The 24,390-nt window shown below is 41.4% G+C and overlaps 1 protein-coding gene across 1 annotated transcript in view; it reads left to right on the top strand.

Moving 5' to 3' along the window:
- Window positions 1–24,390, top strand: part of DCHS2 (dachsous cadherin-related 2) — a 121,282-nt gene that overhangs the window by 52,762 nt on the left and 44,130 nt on the right. Inside the window, exons 3-8 of the mRNA XM_060278664.2 lie at window positions 2,907–3,138; window positions 11,492–11,728; window positions 13,941–14,960; window positions 16,708–16,895; window positions 17,660–17,759; window positions 21,483–21,640. Of these exons, the coding sequence (XP_060134647.2) occupies window positions 2,907–3,138; window positions 11,492–11,728; window positions 13,941–14,960; window positions 16,708–16,895; window positions 17,660–17,759; window positions 21,483–21,640 (1,935 nt within the window). The remainder of the gene's footprint in view (window positions 1–2,906; window positions 3,139–11,491; window positions 11,729–13,940; window positions 14,961–16,707; window positions 16,896–17,659; window positions 17,760–21,482; window positions 21,641–24,390) is intronic.

Consider the following 24,390-nt stretch of genomic DNA (forward strand, 5'->3'; position numbering starts at 1 on the left):
CTGCAGGGGATTTAGACAGGTGTGTGGGACAAACCTAATGTCATTTATGTGACATCATAGAGACATCATAATAACATCAAGCGATCAACAGGTGGGCAGCTCTGCACACCTGCCAAATTTGGCCCGCAATACTGATCTTGAAAAGGATCTGACCTGTGGAGCCAGTAAGGTTCACCACTTATTCCTTAATATGGAGCAGTGGACAATTCATATTTATGGTTTAAACTTATGGAGAGAGACATACTTTTTCACAGGGTTTCCTTTTAAAGTTTGTGAAACCTTGTTAGACCTTGCAAAAGGACTTAATCACCTCCTGAGTTCCATTTAAGTACATTTATTTAAGCATTTAGCAGAGAGATTTAAAAACAGAAAGCTTCTTTTAAAAGAACATAAAAACACATAATCAACTAGCTACATTTTCCTTATCAGGATAGCTAACCTTTGATTACTCACATTTCCAAGCAGCTTGCAATTGAGGGCAGATGGACACTTACCTTGTTTTTTTTTGTAGGAACAGAGCCAGGCCCTGGCTCTTCACCGATAGTGTGAAAGCCAAAGAGAATCTGGCAATCCAGATTCTGGCAAGGTGTTTCTAGGGAGGGCAGTAGACTAATCAATAGGAGGTGGGAATTCACATGCTGCAATTGGATAGGTTGAAGTGACCATGTGTCTTTAAGGTGTTTCCTACATTTTCTTTAATTAACAGTTTGCTGAGTCTTTGTGTGAGAGAAGTGGAGGGTAGTCCACAAACATTTGGATGTGGAATTGTGTAGGCTCTGCTGGCTGTTGGTTCCTAGGCTTGAGGTATTAAGGAAGGAGGAAGGAGGTCGCTTTTCATCGCATTCACCCATTCTCCTGAAAACACATTTCTTTCTTTGGCATCGTTTTTCATCCCATTCCCAACTCCTAAAATCATCTGGGAAAGCAAACACCAAACACTTTGGACCAGCAATGTAAAGCACTGCATCTGACTAGTGTTGGTGGGAAAGATAATGTCCTTGGGGAGGTTTACAACTCCAAGGATTAGGCTTTTAGCAGTAGTAGTCCCTTTTTGGGGGGGAAAGGAAATGACATCGTTTCCCTTCTTCCTTCACGTGTGAAACTAGCTTTTCTGTGAAGCCCAGCACCGAATATATTAATAGCATGCACAGACTCAAATTGCCTTCATTGTACATCAATTCCCTTTATTTCTTCCCAGGCATTTCATGATGCTGTCTTGTATAACTGCAGCATGACAATCTCGGTGCCAGCCTAAATAGACAATACAACCATATGAGCTATTCTTGGGAGAAATGAAAGGCTCATTGAGAAATAATCTTGATGGATGCTTCAACTCCACAGCAATCACTACTCAAGATGTGCAAACAATAAACAAAAGACCCAGTATAATTTTCTGGGTGATGTTGCTTTATACAGTAGATTTTGTATGAAGTCCTCTGCTTGAGTAGCAGGGCAGAGGTTCATGGTTGAGAGTAATGCGAAGCAGTTTCAGCTGTTGTAGCAGAACCCCAATGCCAAGTTGTAGAAGAACTGTTTATCTGAGGGTGGTAGAACTCCAGTCCCTTACAGCAGTTAGGCAGCAATCCTAAACACTCCTGCAAGGCAGTTTAACATAGTCAGTCTTACTTCCAAGTTGACATCTGTAGGAGAAACGACACTTGGTGTATATCGAAGAGTTTTGAAGCAGGAATGATGCAAGATCGTGGCAGAGTCAAAAAATGATTGGCTGTCACCAATGTCCATGGCAGAGATGAAGTATCTACTGAATTGCAATAAGGGACCTTCCCAAATAAGCAATGGTATAATTTATTGATTTTATGAGTAGCTGGCAGCTTAGCTTTGCAAACTTACTATTAATTGATATTGAACTGCAAGTGGGAGAATCTCTGTTCATTCCCCATGTGGCAGGCAAATTGATTGGTGTGTCCTCCAAGTTCCTGCATTATAAATGTGGGTTCTAGCTGTGCTTGCTATGATCTTCTAATGGAGATGAGAGTTTTATGTCTGCTTGACACAGTGAAGGACTGAAGGAGACATATATTAGATATTTTAAGAATATATAATGTTTTTACTATAATGTTGATGTTTTTTGCTTTTATTGTTATTTGCCTACTCTAGTAAACTGGAAAAATTATATATATATATATATATATATATATATATATATATATATATGCTAGGATCCTTTCAGTAAAGCAGCTACTAGCTCTGACTCTATCAAAGAAAGAAAAAAGTAAATTAAATTTATAATTATTATCTGAACAAATTTTAATCTACCAGACATGATAAATTACTGGTTATCTAAGTTATACATAGTACTTGCTATGTTCCTAAAGTAAAAAAGTGACCTTCAAACTGAAAGGGATGCAGAAAAATAATTTAAAAATGTATATTTTCAATTTTTCCTTCCTTTGAATTTTGCCCGCGTGAAAACAAGCCTCAGCTCCAGCTTCAAGCTGAGTAAGAGGGTTGGTCTTTCCTTTGACTCTGTGCTTCCAGAGTACTCCAAGTGCTTTGACATCACCAAGTCACCCAGTACCCTTTTCTCCTCTACAGCTCTGGAGAGGAGACGTGACACTTCCTTTGACATAGCTGAAATAGCCCCCAGCCAGATGATCTAGAAAGCACAGCATGATCAGAACCCAGAGTAACTTGAAATTAACAATAGGTTATGATGGCTTCTTTAGTGACAAGATACATTAAAGTAAACAGATGTAGAATTTTTATACTGTTCAGTTACATTACATTGCTACCCAGAGGTCCTTTAAGTCAGTACAGTTTCCCTTCGGCTATCTGGGGAATGGCTGAGCTCCAGCAAGGTGAAACAGGTCTAATTGCATTCATGTCTTCCATGCTTTGTTATAACTGACAATTTGACTTGGCATTTGTTGTGATTCATTCAATAGGGTGGCCTGAGTGCTCAAGCTTTTGTCCGCATAGAGATAGAAGACATTAACGACAATCACCCTGTCTTCGACCCAGCGACTTACACGACAAGCATCAGCAGTCATACGCAGCCGGGAACAGAAATAATCAGTGTCGTTGCTATGGACAAGGATTCTGGAATATATGGAGTTGTGACTTACGAATTGCTACCGGGTGACTTCTCTTCCCTGTTCACAGTGGATACATCTACAGGTATGATACAAGGTGCATGAGACCCACCATTTAAAATCATATTCTGCTGATACAGATCGGGATAACTCCCAAAACACTGTGCAGAAGGAGGAGAGGGCTGGTGGTTTTGTTGGGCAAGCTGAAATGCTGGCTCTAATGGGACCATCTGCTTATTGCTACATGGAATTCCACACTTAGTGTTTGTATCCAATGATGTCTTTGGAATATACACTTTTTGTGAGAACAACCTCCTCTGCGCTCCCCTCCACACTGCCTTAATTGACTATTTCAAATGAAATAGAATGTCTTTCAGTAGAATGAAAACCTGGGCTTTAATAAATCTTGTTACAGTGCTTAATCTTCTGTTACTGCTGCATTCTGCAAGGCTTCCTTCCAGTTAAGTGTGCATAGGAGTGTGGCTGTAGGCCTAAAGCCACTGCAGAACTAGGTGTGCTTAATCTCGTCAGTTTCAGTGGGGTTAAGCAAGTTAAATTCTGTGTTGGATGAAATCTGTCTTCAAGGTGCTGTCTCTCCCCACCCACCCGGCCCACACCATGTCCTATTGAACGTTGTTTCTTCATCAAGTGAAAAATCATATTCTCCCTATGCATTTATGCATCGTATAAATGGATTTTCCCTGGCTGCTGGGTTTTGTGAGGAGACAGTTGGTCTGCTGAAATCATAACATATGCTAAAGATGAGCTTGTGAAAGTGCACACAGAATATGAAGAGCGCAGCCATGAATGTGGCAAAGATATTTTGAGTGATTCCTTTGTTTATCTTTGAAGCTAATCTTCTCCAGTAAAGCAGTTAACTTGCTTGGAAATTCCTGCATGTGGGTCATGACTGCTTCCATGTAACATGCAGCTTGTTGCTTGTTACAGCTTGGATTTCTGAAATCATTTCAGAAGAGCTTGCTTCAGAACAGGTTTTGGTGTTTAGAGTGGTAAAACATTCTAGATATAAGGAATTATTTGTTGCCCATCATGGTTTACCTCAGTCGTAGTGGCTGGTATCATTGGCTCTGCTTAGCAAAGCAAACATTTGGTGTAGAAGACCTATTCTGACACAGGTTTTGACAAATGCAGCAGTAAAATAACATTGGATTGTGTGTTTTCTTTTTTTAATCCCAATTTGACTGCAAATGTGATTTCGTCTTACACTTTATTACAGGAAGAATTAATCCATTTTAATTTCTAAACTACAGTACACATGGCATTTTTATATGGTGTGTAATAAAGCAAAATCAATGCACACATGAAAGGGTTGACATGAGTAAAGACAGATTGTGAGATTGAAATCGTTTATTTTGGAACATTCTGAAACCACATCCTTTTGAAGAAAGCCTTCCTTAGTTTTTTTGTCCAATCTGCATAAGTAATTGATAGCACATTGAGACCACTGAAAGTAAATGGGACTAGGTTAATGCGTTTGGCTTTGACCTTTTGAGAACTAGTTGTTCAGTAACGGAAATCCTTCTCGTGGTCTGAACTTAGCCACTAATGGATTCATGCCTCTGTTAAAAAGCACCACAGAATTTAACCTAAGTAAGATTGAGTGGAACTTTCAGGTATGGAGAATGCTGGGAACAATTAGGGTTTAAAATGGCTCAGGGGGGAATTTGCAGTAGAGGTTTCTGGAACTAATCCAAAGCACTTTTGTGTATGAAGTTATTCATTGAGTACTGGCTAGAACCTGACCCAGTAACCTTGGAGGATGGGGACTTGTTCTGATGATCCAATAGCTGATGATCCAATAGCTGTGACTGAGCAAATCATGTTATGACCTTCCAACTATAGATGCTTAGTGCCACTTGTCTGCTTTCAATTTGTGTCTGTGCAGCACTCCAACCACTTGACTCAGTGGCCTACAGAGTTGGAACATTGTCTGTACAGTGGAACCTCGGTTTATGAACACCTCGGTTTATGAATTTTCAGTTTATGAACGCCGCGGACCCATCTGGAACGGATTAATTCACTTTCCATTACTTTCAATGGGAAAGTTCGCTTCAGTTTACGAACGCTTCAGTTTATGAACTGACTTCCGGAACCAATTACACCCATGCTTCGGGTTAAGTACGCTTCAGGTTGAGTACTCTGCGGACCCGTCTGGAACGGATTAATCCACTTTCCATTACTTTCAATGGGAAAGTTCGCTTCAGTTTATGAACGCTTCAGTTTAAGTACTCCGTGGACTGTCTGGAACGGATTAATTCACTTTCCATTACTTTCAATGGGAAAGTTCGCTTCAGTTTATGAACAGACTTCTGGAACCAATTGTGTTCATAAACCGAGGTACCACTGTATATAGGAATAACAAAACCGTTTTTGTAACAAAACCGTTTTGGTCCATCTATCTAGCCCAGTATTGACTAGTCAGGCAGCAGTTCCTCAGTGTCTCAGGCAGAGACATTTCCCATCACTTGTTACCTGTGCCTTTTAGTAGGGAATGGCAGGGATTGAATCCAGTACCTTTGGTGTACAAAGCATCTACATGATCGCTAAGCTGTGGATCCCCTTGGTCTGCCAGTTCAGACATCAGTCAAACTATAGTTAACACAAACCATAGTTTATGGTGTGCAAATCAATATGCTAACATGTAGATGAGCTTCCTTAACCATGAGTTTGGCTTGTTGTCTGAACGGAACTATCTTACTGGGTTGTGTGTACCATAAGAAAGAGAGGTAACATTCAAGAACACAAAAAGTTTCAAGTCTTTGTCCAGCATTTTTCTATGTGTTGCTGTGGTTACCCTCAGGAAAAGCGGCCTTAGTCAATCCAGAGCATAAGGTTGTAAAGGTAACAGGCAGCAAAAATCCAGTAAACCAAGATAAGCTGCCCTTCCGGTGATGTACAACATAAAAAATACAACCAGTAATTAAAGCATTAATAAATTGCAATGCTAAAAAACAGTACAGCAAAGCAGCATAATAACAGAACTGGATTAAAGGCTTTGTGCACTGCTGACTCATGTTTCTCAAGAGACTGAAGTTTTTGTACTTAATTCTTAGTTCATAGATCAGACAAATAGGCAGGTTGGAGAAATATTCATTCTGAATAGGTCACTGGAAATGAGCATTGACCTGCCTGAGTGTTAAATTGGTTCAGCTGCCAGATTTGAAGGTGAGTTTGGGTGATGAACTGTGCATACCTTTTTAGCCATCTGCCTGCTGTCTGAGTTGGCTGTCAAATCGTATTAGTTGGAAGCCATATGGGTATAGTTAATCTATATTTTTCTTCTTCTTAATAGCTTATTTTTAAAAACCAAAAACAACTCTCTTGGTGCAGGTTTGCTCTACTGGAGGTGATTACTAATTGGAAGAGCCTAGAAATCTGGAAATATATACCTTTAAATGGTTAGAAGTAAACCAGTTCATTTGAATGATCTGCTTCATTCTACCTGCTGCTGTTGACTACTAACAAATGCATACTTCGCACATGCTTTAGTTACCTGTAGTTAAAGAGCTGTGTATGTCAAATGTTAAATAAATTGCCAGGCAACCAATTAGAAGCTGTAGGCAGATGGCCACTGTTTTTCACCATGCAGCTGATTGAAAGTAAATCCCGAATGCCCAGAGTGCAATGCTATGTGATGCAGGGTGGTGGGCAGAGCAGGCACAGATGATTTTGAGGTTTGCAGTAAGTTTGGTTTCCAGCCAGCCACAGGGCTGCTGGCCAGAGGATGCTGTAGATTAGTTTCTTCTGGAACAGCAAGAATGGTGAAAATGAATCAAAGTTCTACACAAGGGGTGGGGATCTGGTGGGTGGGCTGTATTGCTAATCTGCCTTCTCTGTGAGCCAGCTGAGAGTCTCACCCAACCAGTCAAGCACCTGAAGAATCTTCCCCAGTTATGGCCTGGGTATACCTCATAGTTTTATTCTTGGTTCCTGTGCCAGGAAGGAACTGATTTGTCGCCTGCTCAGAACTAAGGTGATCTGTGCCCTTCATTGTATTAATTGCTGGTGGCAAAGTAGAAGCCATCTGTCAGCTTGCCTCATGCTGGGAAATGTGGGCTGTGGTTTCTGCATTTGCTCAAAGGTCAGGTTACCAGTACTTAACTTAGTATAGCATGTTATTTACCTGGAGGTAAGCAGATTTGTATCCAGGTAAATGCAAGCCTATGCCTAACAAAGGCTACAGGTAATTCCTTTGATTCGCTCTAATCCACCCTACAGTTTAAACCAGAAAGAAGGGGCTGTGCATGTACCATAGGGTAAAATCTTATTTTCTGTGCAGCAGGTGCTGCAAAAAAAATTAATATATGCACTGAGAGTAATCCTATTATTAGTATAGGGTTTCTCTGATTACTTGCAGCTGAATATGAAATATGATTATAAGTTTCCCATTTTGACTGAAAGATCTGTGTAGATCTTGTTTAACGGATCAACGGTAATTCCTTCAATATTATATGCTCAAGAAAACCCCTCACCTTCAAACATCCTCATGAACAAGACAGATGTGCTCACTAGCACCAATGTGCAAATGGAGCTATTCATACGCCACAGCTTTCTCCTTTCCTTCAGAATGGAAGTTCTACTATTGAAATGAATGTGGAAGTCTCAGTAGAGCAGGGTGTGCCACGCTGTGGTCCATGGGCCACCAGTGGTCTGTGAGCTTCATTGAGGTGGTTCACTGTCTGTGGATTTGTACTTGATGGGAGACAGCACATCCATTGCATTCAATAGACTGATTTTAGTTGCTTATTTTATTGTATTGCTGTTTGAATTCTATGGAGTACAATGAAATGCAATATATAAGAAATAAAAGAAGCAATAAAAATACAATTAAAAAAATAATACAGCATCTAACACAGTGCGTTACTATTGTTGCTGCAACAGGCAGAAAAATAGTTAAGTGCTCCACCAAGATGCTCAGCAATTTTCAAGTGTTCGATCGGGTGGGCGAGGGGAACCTTAGGAGCCACTGCAGCGGATGATCTCTGAGATTCCCTTATAAAATGAGTTGCAGAAGCAGCAAAGGCTGTAGGTGTTGAAGTCACATCTTGGCAGGAGCAAGAGAGCCAATGGGCACACCTGCACCTTAGCTGACATGCCTCTTCCATGGTTTAGTAGACTAGATGCAAAATCACACGAATACACTGGCAGTATGTGTACTGTATTGTCCACTACAGTTTTGGATGGTGCTCTCTAGGTCAGGGGTGGCCAACTCCCAATAGACTGCGATCTACTCAAAGAGTTAAAAGCTGGCAGTGATCTACCCCCTTTTTGGGGGTTCATGTCAAAGTTACTGAGCTTTTTCTAGGGAGGGGGAAAGCCATGCTTTTTGGGGTGCAGGGCAAAAATGTTGGGCTTTTTCTAGGGGAGCCAAATTTGTTGAGCTTCTTTGGGGGGAGCCAGTGATCTACAACAGATGTCCAGTGATCTACTGGTAGATCACGATCTACCTGTTGGACGTGCCTGTTCTAGGTGAAAATATCAATTAAAGCCAAATTGGGTAGTATTATCTACTGGTTGGGGTGTTATCCTCAAAGTGCAAAGTCCCTCTTCAGCTTACCTTCCCTTTGTTGTACATGCAGCCTAGGGGTTTTTCTGCTACTCTCCAAGGCATGGAAAAGCAAAGGTATCCGTGTTTTTCACTCCATCTCTGCTGAATTACTGCAGTGTTTTTTCACGCTGGGTAAACAATACCTGCTGTTTTCTTTGTTTGCTATAAAACACACACACACACACACACACACACACACACACACACACTCTTAAAGTGATCAAGAGGCAGTTTGTTTTTGTAGAGGCCTGGCAGTGTAAAATGGAAATTTTGTGAACTGCACCTTTCGGTTGTCTGTAAGTATTTATCTGCTTCATCTGTTTTCCATTCTCCTCCTTAACGCTTTATCCCAAATTAGTCATTCAGCTGATTAAACAATTCTACATTGTTAAGTCAGATCTTGTTATTTACCATTCTTCCTACTCCTGTCTGAAATGCTGGAACTGCTGTCAGTCAGTATAGAACAGGCATCCCCAAACTTCGGCCCTCCAGATGTTTTGGACTACAATTCCCATCTTCCCTGGCCACTGGTCCTGTTAGCTAGGGATCATGGGAGTTTTAGGCCAAAACATCTGGAGGGCCGCAGTTTGGGGATGCCTGGTATAGAAAATACTGATGGTCTGACTCTGTATGAGGCATATGAAGTGGTTTTGATCTCCAGCGAGTACATACATATAAGGTTATTTCTTCTTCTTCTTCTTCTTCTTCTTCTTCTTCTTCTTCTTCTTCTTCTTCTTCTTCTTCTTCTTCTTCTTCTTCTTCTTCTTCTTCTTCTTCTTCTTCTTTTCACCTGATCCTTCATGGTGCCTTCTATTGCCCTACATTCTCTGCTGAAAAGCTGTGCTTTGCTATTGGAACATCTTGCCTCCTTGAGTTGCACTAAACTTTAATAACTGAAGTCATTGGTCCTGTGCCTCAGTCTATAACAGATGAGAATTAAAAGCAGTAGGTTGGTTCCAGAAGTGCCCTTTCAGATGTTGAAGGCATCTACCACTCATGGATGGGCTGCTTTCACAAGTAGAGCCTACCCTGTTTCTCCTATTTTAAGACGTAGTCATAAAATAAGCCATAGCAGGATTTTTAAGCATTCAAGGAATATAAGCCATACCCCGAAAATAAGACATAGTGATAGGCACAGCAGTGATACCGGCCGCGGCAGGAGGAGGAGGAAAAATATAAAACATCCCCTGAAAATAAGCCATAGTGTGTTTTTTTGAGGAAAAATAAATATAAGACGGTGTCTTATTTTCGGAGAAACAAGATAGTAGCTGAAACATGTTCTCCCACTTGGAAATTCCCTTGCATAGACAGAAGTGTGAGAACTTGCCTATTCTAGCACAGGGTGAGTGTTAGCAGAACAGCCCTAACATGGTATCTTCTGCAATAATGCTCAAAACAGAAGAAATAGCATATTAGTTTGAACCGTATTAAGTGAAAAACACGTGCAATAGCATTTGGCTAGAAAACACACCACCTAGAATCAAGCATATGTGCATGATTATGTTTTAAACAAAATGAGACAAATATTGGATATCCTGAAGAAAAAGTAAAGTGCTTTTTATATGTTTGTGGTCTTAAGTACATAGGAAGAGACTGCTGGATCGGGCCAATGGCCCATCTAGTCCAACATCCTGTTCTCATAGTGGCCAATCAGATGCCTGTGGGAAATCTGCAAACAGGATTCAAGCACAAGAACACTCTTATCTTCCTGTAGTTTCCACCAACTTGGCATTCACTCCCCCGCCCCGAAGTTTATTCTTTTTCGTATCTGTGTGAGTGGCATAATACTGAAGTGCAGTCGATAGTCCTGATTATGAAAATGGGTGAAATCTAGGTTTTTAGTAACAACTTTATCCCTTAATGGACTGTAATGAAACAAACAAACTTGGATTCTCTAAAATTATTTCGTGCTTTATTCCATCTGAGGGAATGCATGGAATGAGGGTCATTCATGTGACCCTGTAGATGGATAGAGTAAAAGGTAAAATGGACCCCTGGATGGTTAAGTCCAGTCAAAGGTGACTATGGGGTTGCGGCTCTCATCTCGCTTTCAGGCCAAGGGAGCTGGCGTTTGTCCACAGACAGCTTTCTGGGTCATGTGGCCAGCATGATTAAACCACTTCTGGCACAACAGAACACCGCAGCGGAATAAAAAAGGAATAAAAAGCAGTACCTATATATCTACTTGCACTGGCATGCTTTCCAACTGCTGGGTTGGCAGGAGCTGGGACAGAGCAATGGGAACTCACCCCATTGTGGGGATTCGAACCGCCAGCCTTCTGATCGGCAAGCCGAAGAGGCTCAGTGGTTTAGACTACAGTGCCACCCGTGTCCCATGGATTTAAATCACTTCTCACATATCCAAAATGGAAATAATGGTAAGGCTTCTTTGGAAAGGCAAAGAAGCTAAAGGCTGCATTGCAGATTCTTTTATGGTTAGGAGGCTTGGAAGAATCAGGACAATTGTTAAAGACATAAGCAAGTAGGCAGAGCTAGATTTGATTGCCTTCTTCTAGGCCAGGATTCTAGGTCATTTTCTGTGCAGAGCAGTGAATGTACCAAAGGCTTGTTTCTACATTCAAACACCCCACTCTATCCTGATGCTTGAACTCAGGAACCATCCTGCCAAATTTGGTCATGCTATCCCAAGAGGTGTCCAAATCCACAGCAAACAGAAACCGCGTTCCAAAATAATATAGAAGATACAGATGCCCTTTTGTTTTTTCTACTCTTGCAGTGGTGCTCTTAACACATTTTTATTTTTAAGTACGTACACATCAATTCTGTGGCTAACACTTCTGAACTTCAAAAATGATGGGGAAAGGTAATTTTCTTGTCCCATATGTTCACGTTTTCTTCTCCTTTCCAGGAACCATCTACCTGATAGCATCTCTCAGTAATGTGGAACTTACCAATGTGCTGTTGACTGTTTCTGCCCGGGATGGAGGTGGCCTTGGTTCTGCTGTTAATGCAGTTGTGACTGTGAAGATCCTGCAGACGGCTGTGGCTCCTGCTGTTTTTGAGAGATCACGTTACACTTTTTCCATTCCCGAAGATGCCCCTGAAGGAAGTGCCGTTGGAACGGTGAAAGCAAGGGAGCCCTTGAGTAAGTGGCCTTGGAAGACATTCAGACAGATTCCAGCGCCCCCTGATTTGTTACAGGCTACAAACATATGTAGCCAATATTGTGTTAAATGTTATTCTTTAAGTGGAGAAAAGCACACAACTAAATGTGAAACTAGGTTTTGAATTAGTGCAATGGTAAGAAACGTGCATTTTCCCACATTTGAGTGTTTCCTTGTGGTTTCTTGGGAGATGATATTAAGAGAGATATAAGCAAATATGTATACATACATACATACTTACATACATACAAACAATATGTTTTAAAAATAAGTACTTCCATTATAACAGTTAAACCAGGCACCCCCAAACTGTGGCCCTCCAGATGTTTTGGCCTACAACTCCCATGATCCCTAGCTAACAGGACCAGTGGTCAGGGATGATGGGAATTGTAGTCCAAAACATCTGGAGGGCTGAAGTTTGGGGATGCCTGAGTTAAACTTTACAAGATACACTGGGCTCGTTTCACTTGACCATGGACAGGGTGGAGGTAAGAAGGATTGTTTCCCCACCTGCACGCATGGCGAGTTATGCAGGCATATCAAGGTAGGATATTGCTAGGTGGAGATGGGGAGGGTCGTAGGCCCCCTTCCTCCATGCTCCCTAATGTGCTGTCATGCTGTACTGTATGCGTGCACGGTTTAGGAGGAGAGGGGAGGAGAGCTCTGTAACTAGCATACAAATTGATTGTGCCCTAGGCGTGTATTTCTAAATGGACTAGGAGAAATTATGGTAGTTAAAGATGAGTACTGTTTATACGTAAGGAAAGTTGCTTGAAATGATTAGTGTTCAAATATGGCATATATGAAAATTGGGGGAAATGAGTCTGAATGTTTAAAGGAATTTCTGTCACAAAACAGCTGCAGTCACATGTAACGCTAAGCTGCAGTTTGTTTATAATAAGTTGCCTCACAGATGAGCACACAAAACCGCGCCTTGCTTTTCCAAAGCTCAGTTAGTTTTCTGTCTGTTATTGCCTCATGTCTTTGTAGCTTGACAAGCAACTGGACCAGGGTGCCCAAACAAACCATGATGAAGCAAGGCTATTTTCAAACAAAACACCAAACTATAGTTACAAAATTACATGGTTCATAAGCCAAAAAACAAACCGTAGGTTTGTGCCATGGTTTAATGCCAGAAAACAAACCATGGTTAGTCTGCTGGGCTGAGTTCACACTTTCAATCAAACCTGGATCTGCCTCCCCAACCTGGAACCTTCCAGACGCTTTGGACTATAACTACTATCATCCCAGGCCAGCATGACTAGTGGTCAGGGTTGATGGGAGTTGTGGTCTAAAACACCAGGTTGGCAAAGACTGTGCTGATAAACAGCGGCTTAGTGTCATGTTCAAACAAGTTTGTTAAAACAATTGAGTAGATGAGGTGAAATGGCAGCTTTTAGCAATAAATTTGTGGGTATTTAAGGTGCCACGGGACTTTGTTCTTTTTTGGCAGCTTGAACACTATATATATTGAGAAGCAGAGTGAGAAACTAAAGATCCACCTGTGGCTTCACATATTTTGCCATTCTCCACTAAATAAGCAAATGCTTTAATTACTTAATGCATTGCAACACTTACAGGAAGTGGTCTGGGAAGGTTTGATACTGCCACTCCATGGTTTCCTGGGAAAAGTCAATTTCCCTAGGCTTTGAGAGCCTCTCCTTCCCCCACTCCATGTGTGCTCTCTATATGTTACAGCTTCCTGGTTTGTGCAGTGGGTTGAGGTTTTGACCCTTAGTTATACTAGAGTCTTAAAATTAGGCTATACTGGAATGTTTATGTGTCTGGTTAGAGTGGAATTCCTCTGTTCAACCTGACCTAGTTGGAAAGAGTTCCTGTATAATTTTAAATGTGAGAAATGATATTTATTTCTTCATAAAATTTAATCACACCTATGGGGTGAAAATACAGATCTCGTAAATGGGCTAACTGTGTGCCTTTAAGTTAGTCTGCACAGCATCCATTTTTTCCTACTACACCCTAGAGATTACAGCTAAAAAGAAAGAAAGAAAACACAAAAACTTAGGAAACAAATATCCAGAGAGGCGTTTAAACTGTTCAACTCACTTAACACTGCTATGCCATACATTTCTCAAATGCTCTAGAGTATATTCAGCTAAGCGGATCTTCTAACAAATTGGATGCCTTTTGTTTGACACGGGGGTGTGTTTTCTTTTTAATCTTCTTTTACAGGTTTATTGGAAACGATTTCCTACAGAATTTCCTCCGGTGATCCCTACGGAAAGTTTTCCATTGACCCTCAGTATGGAATCATCCGCACTAAGAAGCAGCTCGACCATGAAGCCCATTATCACACCCTTCTTACAGTGCAGTCACAGTTGGGAAGCTCCCCTGTCTACAGCAGCGCCCAGGTCAACATAACTGTGATCGACGTCAATGACAACCCTCCCGTGTTTGTGTCGGAATCTGACCAGATTTATATATCGCGAAGCACGGTGCCTGGCACAGCTCTTTACATTGCTCATGCAGAGGACAAAGACAGTGGACTAAATGGCGCAGTCCGGTATGCCATTGCAAGCAATCAATCAAGTATTTTTACCATTGATCCCGTTCTCGGGGTACTGTACCTTGCCAGAACTCTGGATACTGATAAACCGCATGAACACACAGTGGTGCACATTACAGCAGAAGATCATGGAAGTCCTCCCTTGAGTTCTCTGTTGATCCTACGAGTGGTAATCGACGAGCATAAAGGACGCCCCATGTTGACTTTTGAAAATTTGGTGTATCAGGTGGAAGTCAGTGAAGCAGCACCCATAGGTGTCAGAATTCTGCAAATCCAAGCCCGGAAGTTAGATCCCCAGCATACCCCTGGGAATGTTGTGTACTCCTTGGAGCATAACACGGATTCTGCTTCATTTAGAATTGATCCAGAAGCAGGTGTGATCTACCTACGGAATCCTTTAGATTACGAACTTACACAAATGCATAGTTTTAGAGCCTTTGTTACTAGCACAGCAGATAAGTCAGGGCAGAATGCAAGTACATCAGTGATAGTTAACGTAATGGATGAAAATGACAATTCTCCCGTGTTTTTGCGTGATGCCTATTTTTTTGACGTGGAGGAGAGTTCGTTAGCCCAAGGTGTGGTTGGCACAATAGCCGCAGTTGACAAGGACTCTGGAAGAAATGCTCAGCTCTCCTATTTCCTCTTATCAGATGGAAAATATTTCAAAATCAATTCCAATACAGGTAATATGTTTTAACAATCTTCCCTGTTCTCCTTGTGGGATGTTAAGCTTTCTGCTAAACTAGAGTGCTTGTTCTCGTTCTCTCTCTCTCTGTGTGTGTGTGTGTGTTTGTGTGTAATATAATTTGCATGTCCAAATTCAGGGAGAACAACTGAATTCTCTCCACTGGTGGATCTAGCTTCTGCATACACTCAAAACTCATGATAGGCTTTGCAAAGTGAATTGTCAGTATATTAGAAAGTCAGATATGTAAATAGTATTACCTGCAGGTCACACAATAGTATTCCTTTTTCCTTCCTTTCTTTTCCCTTTGAGCTGTTATTGAGCAGTGATCAGCAGCTCAAAGGAACAAGTGTGGTACTGCTGGTGCCATCACAAGTATCTGTGAAAACTGCTAGCAAATATGGTTACAGATCACTGTCAGGGACAGCACTCAAACCCTGCAAAAGTGCAAAGTTGGATGGCAAGCAGATCCACCATTCCATACATTACATATGGTCTGAGCAGATGACTTCCAGGACAGATGCTGGTCAGACTTACCAGTCTGATACCTCCATTCTTTTTTCATGCCCATCTCTGAATCTACACACTTGATTTCTTCTTAAAACATGTGCAATCTTCCATTTGTATCTTCCTAGGCCTGCCCTGGTACCTGCCTACATCTTTCTCTTCCTAATACTATCCCATCCTTACCATACCTGACATCTCTTCTCCTTTAGCTGATCCACTGGGTTTCAGTTTGTTGTGTTGCTATCAGCTGACTTTCCATTGTTCTTCCTGGTGAAGGATCTACCCTGATCTCAATTATACCTACTGCTTGCTCCCTTCCACTGTACTATATCCGTAGCGGCTTTGGACACGATTCAAGGACATTGGTGTGAAAATGTCTAATAATTTTGTGTCGCAACTGTATGTGAAATGTAGGATTAGCATTTGAGGAGGTAAAGGTCGCTGGAGGTTTCAAATGCCAAAACCCAGGATAAACAAAGACAGGTATTTTAACAAGATCAAATGAAATGTTGAAAATCAATCAGAAGGGATTGTGTAATAAAAATTCAGGCACGAGTGACAGAGCTAGCTGGCAGGAGAGGCCTTGTACTACACAGATGTGGAATCTGAGACTACTCTCCACTGCTTGCCGTCTGGAAAATGAGGAAAGCAGAATTGCTAATATAGCTGGGTTTGGAGAGATAGTGTGGAGATCAAAGAAATACAGCACAGTTCCATAGGAATGGATTTCTTACAAAGCACCCAAAATCCTGGGATAAAGAAGGCCAGCTGGTCATGGTAAGTAAGGGGCTGCAAGGCTGCAGAATATCCTCAGCCCCTACAGCAAAGTGAAGAAAATGCTTGCTGGTCCCCCCCCAAAGGGTCTGTGATGAGAAGTCCCTGGTATATGATGTCTCATCCAGCTGGCTAACAACTAAAATAATTTTCGCTCTTTTATTCTGCTGGCTGGAAGAAGGAAATATTTTGGCTTCTTTAGAGCAGCCATCTGGCTTTAAAGTTAGCTGTTTTAGTGTGAAGTGGAGTCACTTGGAGTCCAGCGAAGTTATAATGACCCCAGGGTACACAAATATATGCTGAGTGACAGGATCTCTCTTGGCTTTGTATAGTATGCAGTATGCATATCAAGTGACTGACGTGGTTAAGGCAGAGTGTGCTATAAATCGTGCATAGCTTGTTAAAACCTGTTATATGCAGCTCATAATGCTCTCTTTTTTTATCACTGTTCCCCCCCCCACTAGGTGAAATTATAAACTGGGTTGCATTAGACTATGAACAGCAAGCTCACCACTACCTGATTGCTCTGGTGACTGACCACGGGGTCCCGCAACATAATGCCACAATAACAGTCTATATCTCTGTTACCGATCTCAATGACAACCACCCATGCTTCCCACAGCTTCTGTCTGGAGCAGAGCTACATGTCAAGGTTTGAACAGATTGAGATTCCTTCCTTATCCATTTGTAACTTGAAGAAGCACCTTTGTGTCGCGTATGAATGCTGTTAATGTGTGACAGAATGTGAAAGAGTCGTTTTTAAATGGAACGCATGTTTCCAACCAGTGTAGGTGTTAAATTTGCGTTTTACAGACCAATGTAAGCAAAAAGGCATTTTAAGCCTCGTAGTGTCTTACTGCAGCACACAATAATTTTTTAAAAATTCGTTTTGAGCACCATCTTGTGGTTAGAATATGGGGAAACGGCTGAAAAGCAAAGTTGGCACATAACCAGGGCAAGCACGATTCTAATATATCAAACTACTGAGATAAAATCTGTTTAAACTTAATTTTCAGTTTACTGTAGCCAACATTTGCTGCATATGCTACCAGCCCATAGACATGTTGGTTATATGCGGCTGCTTATCCCACAGAATGGGAATGCTTGATCAGGGTCTGGGGGACCTGGACTACTTACCAGTAATTTACTTTTCACATCTTTATCAATCAGTTCTTTACATTGCCTATCATAATGCAACTTCTGCATGACTTGAATTCTGACCTGCCCAAATGTTCTTTTTGAAGTGCCCATTCCCCTACCCTCTAATAGCCCACTTAATGGGTCTGGATGCCCATTAAAAAGCCTTTCCTTTTGCACTCTTAGCGCTTTAGTTTTGAACCTTTCTTTAATGTATATTAATTTAGTTGGTCTTTGTTCTGTGGAAAGTCTAATTTTAATTGGTCTGCTTGCTATTAGGTTTTGGAAGGGCAACCAGCAGGAACCCTCGTTGCCACCATGTTTGCCAAGGACCTTGATTCTGGGAACAGTGGGATCGTGTTATATTCATTGTCCTCAGGTAAAAAATAATCCATACCTGTCAAGTACAGATAAGAAAGTGCACAATATCCAGATACGTTGGGCAAAGTTGTAACCATACAGCATAAACTGAGGGCAAAGATCTGTTCTTGGCTGCTCTTGGAAACTTCTCTTTTCTGAATCAAACGCTGATTCAGGTTTATTAAGTGGAATTCCCACGCCTCTCCATCACGTGTGGCATGCTGCCTGTTTATTATGAGGTATATTCATAGTTTTAAATGTGAGAGTTGTAAAAATGTCCAATTTTCAAACTTATTATTATTGACATGTCTCTCTTCATGAATTCACGATCTTTGTAATATCGGGAGTAGCTCTCTTTACCTTTTTATCCTTCCACGCTTGTTTTTGTTGCGTTTAGAATTCTTAATCAAAAGCACTCACTCAGCTCACCCAGGATTAAGATGATAATACTAAGTAAAACATGTTCAGTATAGTTTAGGATTTCATCTGTTATAGGCAAATGCTTTCACCGTCCCAGTGGGAAAATGACCTTTCCTTTCCCATGACTAACTGGAAATCTTCTCCCTATAGGAATTGACCATGACAGTCTGGGACAGGGATCAAAAGATAATGTGAGCAAACAATGGGGGCTTGTGTAGATCCTGTTTCATCCTTTGTTGGGTCGAATATTTGCTGGAGAGAATTCTGCAGCAAAACTGTGTTTATGATCATATCCTGCCCGTTGGCTTTCCACAGGCTTCTGGTTGGTCACTCTGAGAACAGGACCCTGGACTCTGAAAGCAGTATGCTGGTCCAATCCTGAAGTGTTCTTATCTTTCTTTTTACTAGGTCCTAGTTTTGGCTTATTTATAAAAAAAAGATCTAAAAATGACCCTCTCTAGTGCACTGATCATGCACTGCACATTTATTCTGGAGTCATTGAACAGAAAACAGTGACAGAGCCTCCAGCTTTTTACAGTCCTTATTAAAAAGAGCAAAAGGAGGAAACTTTTATTAAAAAAATGTCCCATGGAAACCTAACAGACCAATATTTTATTGCTGTTTTATGAGTTAGGCTATAGCCTATTAAAATCCATGCCTACAACAATGTTTGAAACTCCCATGGTTCTAGGTGCATTTTGCAGCAGGTAATTTCATTAGCACGAGCAGTTTCTGAGCTCTGGGTGCAGTAGTACGCCTAAGATTTTGGATTAAAACTGCAGAGTGGAAGGAAAGGAGGAGCTTTTTCTGCCTCTCCACTTCCAGCTGCTCTCTGAAGACTGGAGAAGAGACACTCTGAAGAATATTAGGGGGGTGGGAAGGGAAAGGACCAGACCACGTGAAAAATGAACGTAACATTTTAGCTGCAGTTCATTTTCAGCTTTGTATTCTTATTATAAAAAAACGTTCCTAGACATTCTGTTCTTGTGCCCATAACTTAGGTTTGTGGTGCCATTTAGCTCCTAGCCTTTATACCTCAGTTTCTAACACTGCTTGATACATTTATTAGTCTTTGGAACATGACTCTTCACTTCTGCAACATAAAACACATGGCTGAATTTCATTTTTGAAACAACCGTTTTTGTACACTATTTGCATTCAATTACCATTGTTATTTATATACCTTAAATGAGTTCGGCTTTTTTTCTTAGCAAAGTTGTGATTATTCGCCTGTTTGAATCGAGAATAACTGGTGTCACTAAATTTAAAACCGGTAGAGAATAATGCAACCCTAATACAGATGAATTTTACATTTCTCAACCGCTACGCTTTGACGTAGCTCAAATTTGCATCCCAGAGTCAGCTTATACTTGTCATAATTATTTGTTGGTGAATGAACTCAAACTAAAGTACCATGAAAACCAAATTGCCTCTTTTCCTTAACAGAGAAAGAACAGTAACTACTTCCTAAAGTCCTCCCAGGAAGACTTGTAGCTTAACATACTTTCACATACTGATGTGATATCTTGGGGGGAAGCAAGAAATCCAGACTTCACTAACCTCACAATGACTAGCTCATTCATTCCTAATTGTGAGAAACTGGATACGTGAAACCTGTTTTCTGGGCCTCTCCATGGAAGTAAACTATGGAAGTTGGAGACTGCCTTCCTGAACCACTAGGGTTAGGGTATGCTATAAAATAGCACCACTGTTCAGAGACTACAGCTGGTGCAGAGCATCATTGCTTGGCTCCCGAGGGAATGGGCTGTCAGATACTGGTGGTGCTTCTTGTTGTTTTTATTCTTGGGTGCAGGCATCCAGAAATCCCACTGGCCCTTAGGTTAAAAAAGGGGGAAATATCCATTGTTCTATATGATAAACTTAACTCACTGACAATTACCATGCACTTTTCTTTCTGATTTGGACTCTGGGTTAGGAGAGGCATGTGGTGCAGAGTTCTTGGGCAGTAGGATGTTATTATTATCCTTATTTATTAAATTTGTATACTGGCCTTCATCCATAAATCTCAGGGTGGTTCACAGCATAAAAGATTTCAAGATAAAAAACACAAAATACATAATAAAAACAAAAACAAATAACCTTCCCATCCATTTTCACAACACATTTAAAAGAGTATCAGGTGTTAATCAGCCAAAAGGTTGGCTGAAGAGGAAAGTTTTTGCCTGGCACTTAAAGGTTTATAATGAAGACATCCTGTCTGCTCTTCAGGCCATGTCCCTTAATGTTTGGTAAGGCCAACAAATCTGTTACCTCATCCTCTGTGTTTCCAGAGGGCCTAAAATCCATATGGATGCTACACAAGGATTTTGGAGTGGCTCTTACAGTGACTTTGCAGGGGCAAATACAAGCACACCTTGTTGCAGCTACTCTGGGCCATTTCTATGTGTGTTCTACAGCTGTGATCCTTGTGTCTTGTCCATTGAACTGTGCATGTACTTGCTATTAGGACAAGAGACAGAAGTACTGTACATCCATAAGGTGCTTGGGGGGCAGTTCAGTTCAATCTAGCTTTTTCTGCCAGTGACTTTCAGAACATGCTGCACTGGTTTATTGGCTACCACCTCTTGTTTAGTGGACGTTTTCTCACAAGAATTATTCCCTCGCAGACTGGAGAAAAGTTGTAGGTGTCAGTAGATGCCGATAGTCTAAACTCAGCATTTAGCAGGAGATTATTTATGAAAATATTTAATAGAGCAGAATCAATATTTGGAAATTGTTGTAAAATGACGTCAAGTGCAGAATGGTTACATTAAATTGTTTTTTTATCTCCATTGTCAGGTTTTTTGTTCTGCTCTGGTTACCACTTAAAATAATTCCAAAGCAACAGAAACCATTTTTATGTGTAGTTTTTGTGCCAATTTTTCACCAAAATTGTTTCTCATCTTGTTTTATGGTCCGTAAGTATACACATGGGCATTTATATTGAAAGTTATGCAGCGTAACCAATCTGTTCTATCTTCAGTATACATCCAATGTTTATTGAAGTCATCTGTTGCAGCCATTCAGGATTGTAATCAACAAAGTAGTTCTGTTAGCACAAGGATTTTCATTTCTGCGATAGAAGTTCTCCCGCTACTTTTCTCCCCCTCCGCAGATCTGCTCTGGCTCAGGGAACCCCCATAACACATTTAGGGGATGCATATGGAGGGGAAGATGAGGGGAAGTTCTACTGTGCAGCCAGAAATCAAACTAATGGGACTACTTTGTTGATACCACCTCAGGGCTTGTTTGTTCTGTGATGTGCTGCTTCTATAACACTTCTTAATGTGCAAGTATATTAATAGTGATGTATTTTTTTCAGGGGAAAGTTTAGGCCATTTTCAGATTGACAGCAGAAGTGGTGAATTAAGGACCACTGAAACTCTTTTGTACAATTGGCGTTCAAGCTACCAAATGGCAATCACTGCAGCTGATCAGGGAGTCCCTCCTCTTCAAGGACAAGTAGTCATCACTGTGGAGGTATTGATTTAAAACAGACATGGTTTTCTTGAAGTATCTGGAGCACAAACCAGTTAGAACAGGGTCCCCAAACTAAGGCCCGGAGGCCGGATGTGGCCCAATCACCTTCTAAATCCGGCCCACGGATGGTCTGGGAATCAGCATGTTTTTACATGAGTAGAATGTGTCCTTTTATTTAAAATGCATCTCTGGGTTATTTGTGGGGCATAGGAATTCGTTCATTCCCCCCCCCAAATATAGTCTGGCCCCCCACAAGGTCTGAGGGACAGTGGACCAGCCCCCTGCTGAAAAAGTTTGCTGACCCCTGAGTTAGAACATCCCTGGAGCACCCTCTCCCCCACAATCCATATATTTCTCTGCTGAGCCAATACACTGGAAAGGGGAAATATTTCACTCAATTTTAAATATAGGACCTACAAATTTTGTTCCAAACATTTCTGCCCCATTAAGGGGAAGCCATCAGCGAGAGTGAGAAAGGCAATGCACTTTTTTAAACAGAGAAATTAGTGGGGAAACTTGCAAACACTCTCTCTGTGTGTGTGTGTGTGTCTTGGTTGCAAACTAAGTTAGTTGCACTTAGGTCCCATTGAAAGCAATGTGAAATAAATTTCATTGTAATCAATTACAGCTTGTGATCAATGGGACCTAATTATGAGTAATTTAGACTGGATCCAACTCTCTGTCTTTATCAGATTGTTCCTTTGCCTGACACTGTTGGCCTGATCAGAGACTTTTTAAAGAGAATTTATTGTCCTCTGAACCAAACATTGGGAACCTCCTGGGATTGCTTTTCTGAATACACTCACTTATCATCACTGCTGTTGGTTTGTGCCATTATGACCAGACAAAAGTGGCAAATTGGAATTGTGCAAATGCATGCAGTGTTGAACATGATTTAACCTGGTGCATTTCAAACCACAGTTGCTATTCTGTCAGGGGATATAATTACTGATTAGCTTCAGTAAAAGAGACTTGCTGGCCCCTGTGTAGAAAGACCATACCTTACGAAGTTTGAATAAATACCTTTAAGTTTTTTAGTAGGAGCACTGTATTATATATGTGTGTCTGTGTGTCTGTGTGTATAATCTCCTGTGCTGAGATAACGTTTATGGTTTGCACACATTGGGGTGAGTACTGTGCAAGTTGCGGGACCCAGGTGGCGCTGAGGGTTAAACCACTGAGCCTAGGGCTTGCTGATCAGAAGGTTGGCAGTTCGAATCCCTGTGACAGGGTGAGCTCCCGTTGCTTGGTCCCAGCTCCTGCCAACCTAGCAGTTCGAAAGCACATCAAAAGTGCAAGTAGATAAATAGGAACCGCTACAGCGGGAAGGTAAACGGCGTTTCCATGTGCTGCTCTGGTTTGCCAGAAGCGGCTTTGTCATGCTGGCCACATGACCTGGAAGCTGTACGTTGGCTCCCTTGGCCAATAAAGCGAGATGAGCGCTGCAACCCCAGAGTCGGTCACGACTGGACCTAATGGTCTGGGGCCCCTTTACCTTTACCTTTACCTTTACTGTGCAAGTTATGCACAAGATTGCATAGTATTAAGGAAATTTGCACCTTTTGTAGTTTGCCACTTTTAATTTGTTTTTGAAATATGCAGCCTCCTTTTTCCAATATTCCTTCCTCAATTATGGGCCTTCATCAAGCCCTCTGTTGCCAGATAAATATAAGATTCATAGCACATTGCCAAAAAGAAGGTAACTTTAGTTAGTTTTAAAGAATCTTCTTGTAGTTTTTCCTGATTATGCGACTTGTTGGGTCATGATTCTTGGAAGTGCTTGAGACTGTTAGAAAGATTTGCACCAAAGCAATTCCTGCTGTGATTTCATAGAATCATAGAATCATAGAATCATAGAATCATAGAGTTGGAAGAGACCACAAGGGCCATCCAGTCCAACCCCCTGCCAAGCAGGAAACACCATCAAAGCATTCCTGACAGATGGCTGTCAAGCCTCTGCTTAAAGACCTCCAAAGAAGGAGACTCCACCACACTCCTTGGCAGCAAATTCCACTGCCGAACAGCTCTTACTGTCAGGAAGTTCTTCCTAATGTTTAGGTGGAATTTTCTTTCTTGTAGTTTGAATCCATTGCTCCGTGTCCGCTTCTCTGGAGCAGCAGAAAACAACCTTTCTCCCTCCTCTATATGACATCCTTTTATATATTTGAACATGGTTATCATATCACCCCTTAACCTTCTCTTCTCCAGGCTAAACATACCCAGCTCCCTAAGCCGTTCCTCATAAGGCATTGTTTCCAGGCCTTTGACCATTTTGGTTGCCCTCTTCTGGACACGTTCCAGCTTGTCAGTATCCTTCTTGAACTGTGGTGCCCAGAACTGGACACAGTACTCCAGGTGAGGTCTGACCAGAGCAGAATACAGTGGTACTATTACTTCCCTTGATCTAGATGCTATACTCCTATTGATGCAGCCCAGAATTGCATTGGCTTTTTTAGCTGCTGCATCACACTGCTGACTCATGTCAAGTTTGTGGTCTACCAAGACTCCTAGATCCTTTTCACATGTACTGCTCTCAAGCCAGGTGTCTCCCATCCTGTATTTGTGCCTTTCATTTTTTTTGCCCAAGTGTAGTACTTTACATTTCTCCTTGTTAAAATTCATCTTGTTTGCTTTGGCCCAGTTGTCTAATCTGTTAAGGTCATTCTGAAGTGTGATCCTGTCCTCTGGGGTGTTAGCCACCCCTCCCAATTTGGTGTCATCTGCAAACTTGCTCAGGATGCCCTCAAGCC

This window comes from Zootoca vivipara, chromosome Z1 (assembly GCF_965207765.1).
Source record: "Zootoca vivipara chromosome Z1, rZooViv2.hap1.1, whole genome shotgun sequence".
In the NCBI taxonomy this organism is placed as follows: Eukaryota; Metazoa; Chordata; class Lepidosauria; order Squamata; family Lacertidae; genus Zootoca; species Zootoca vivipara.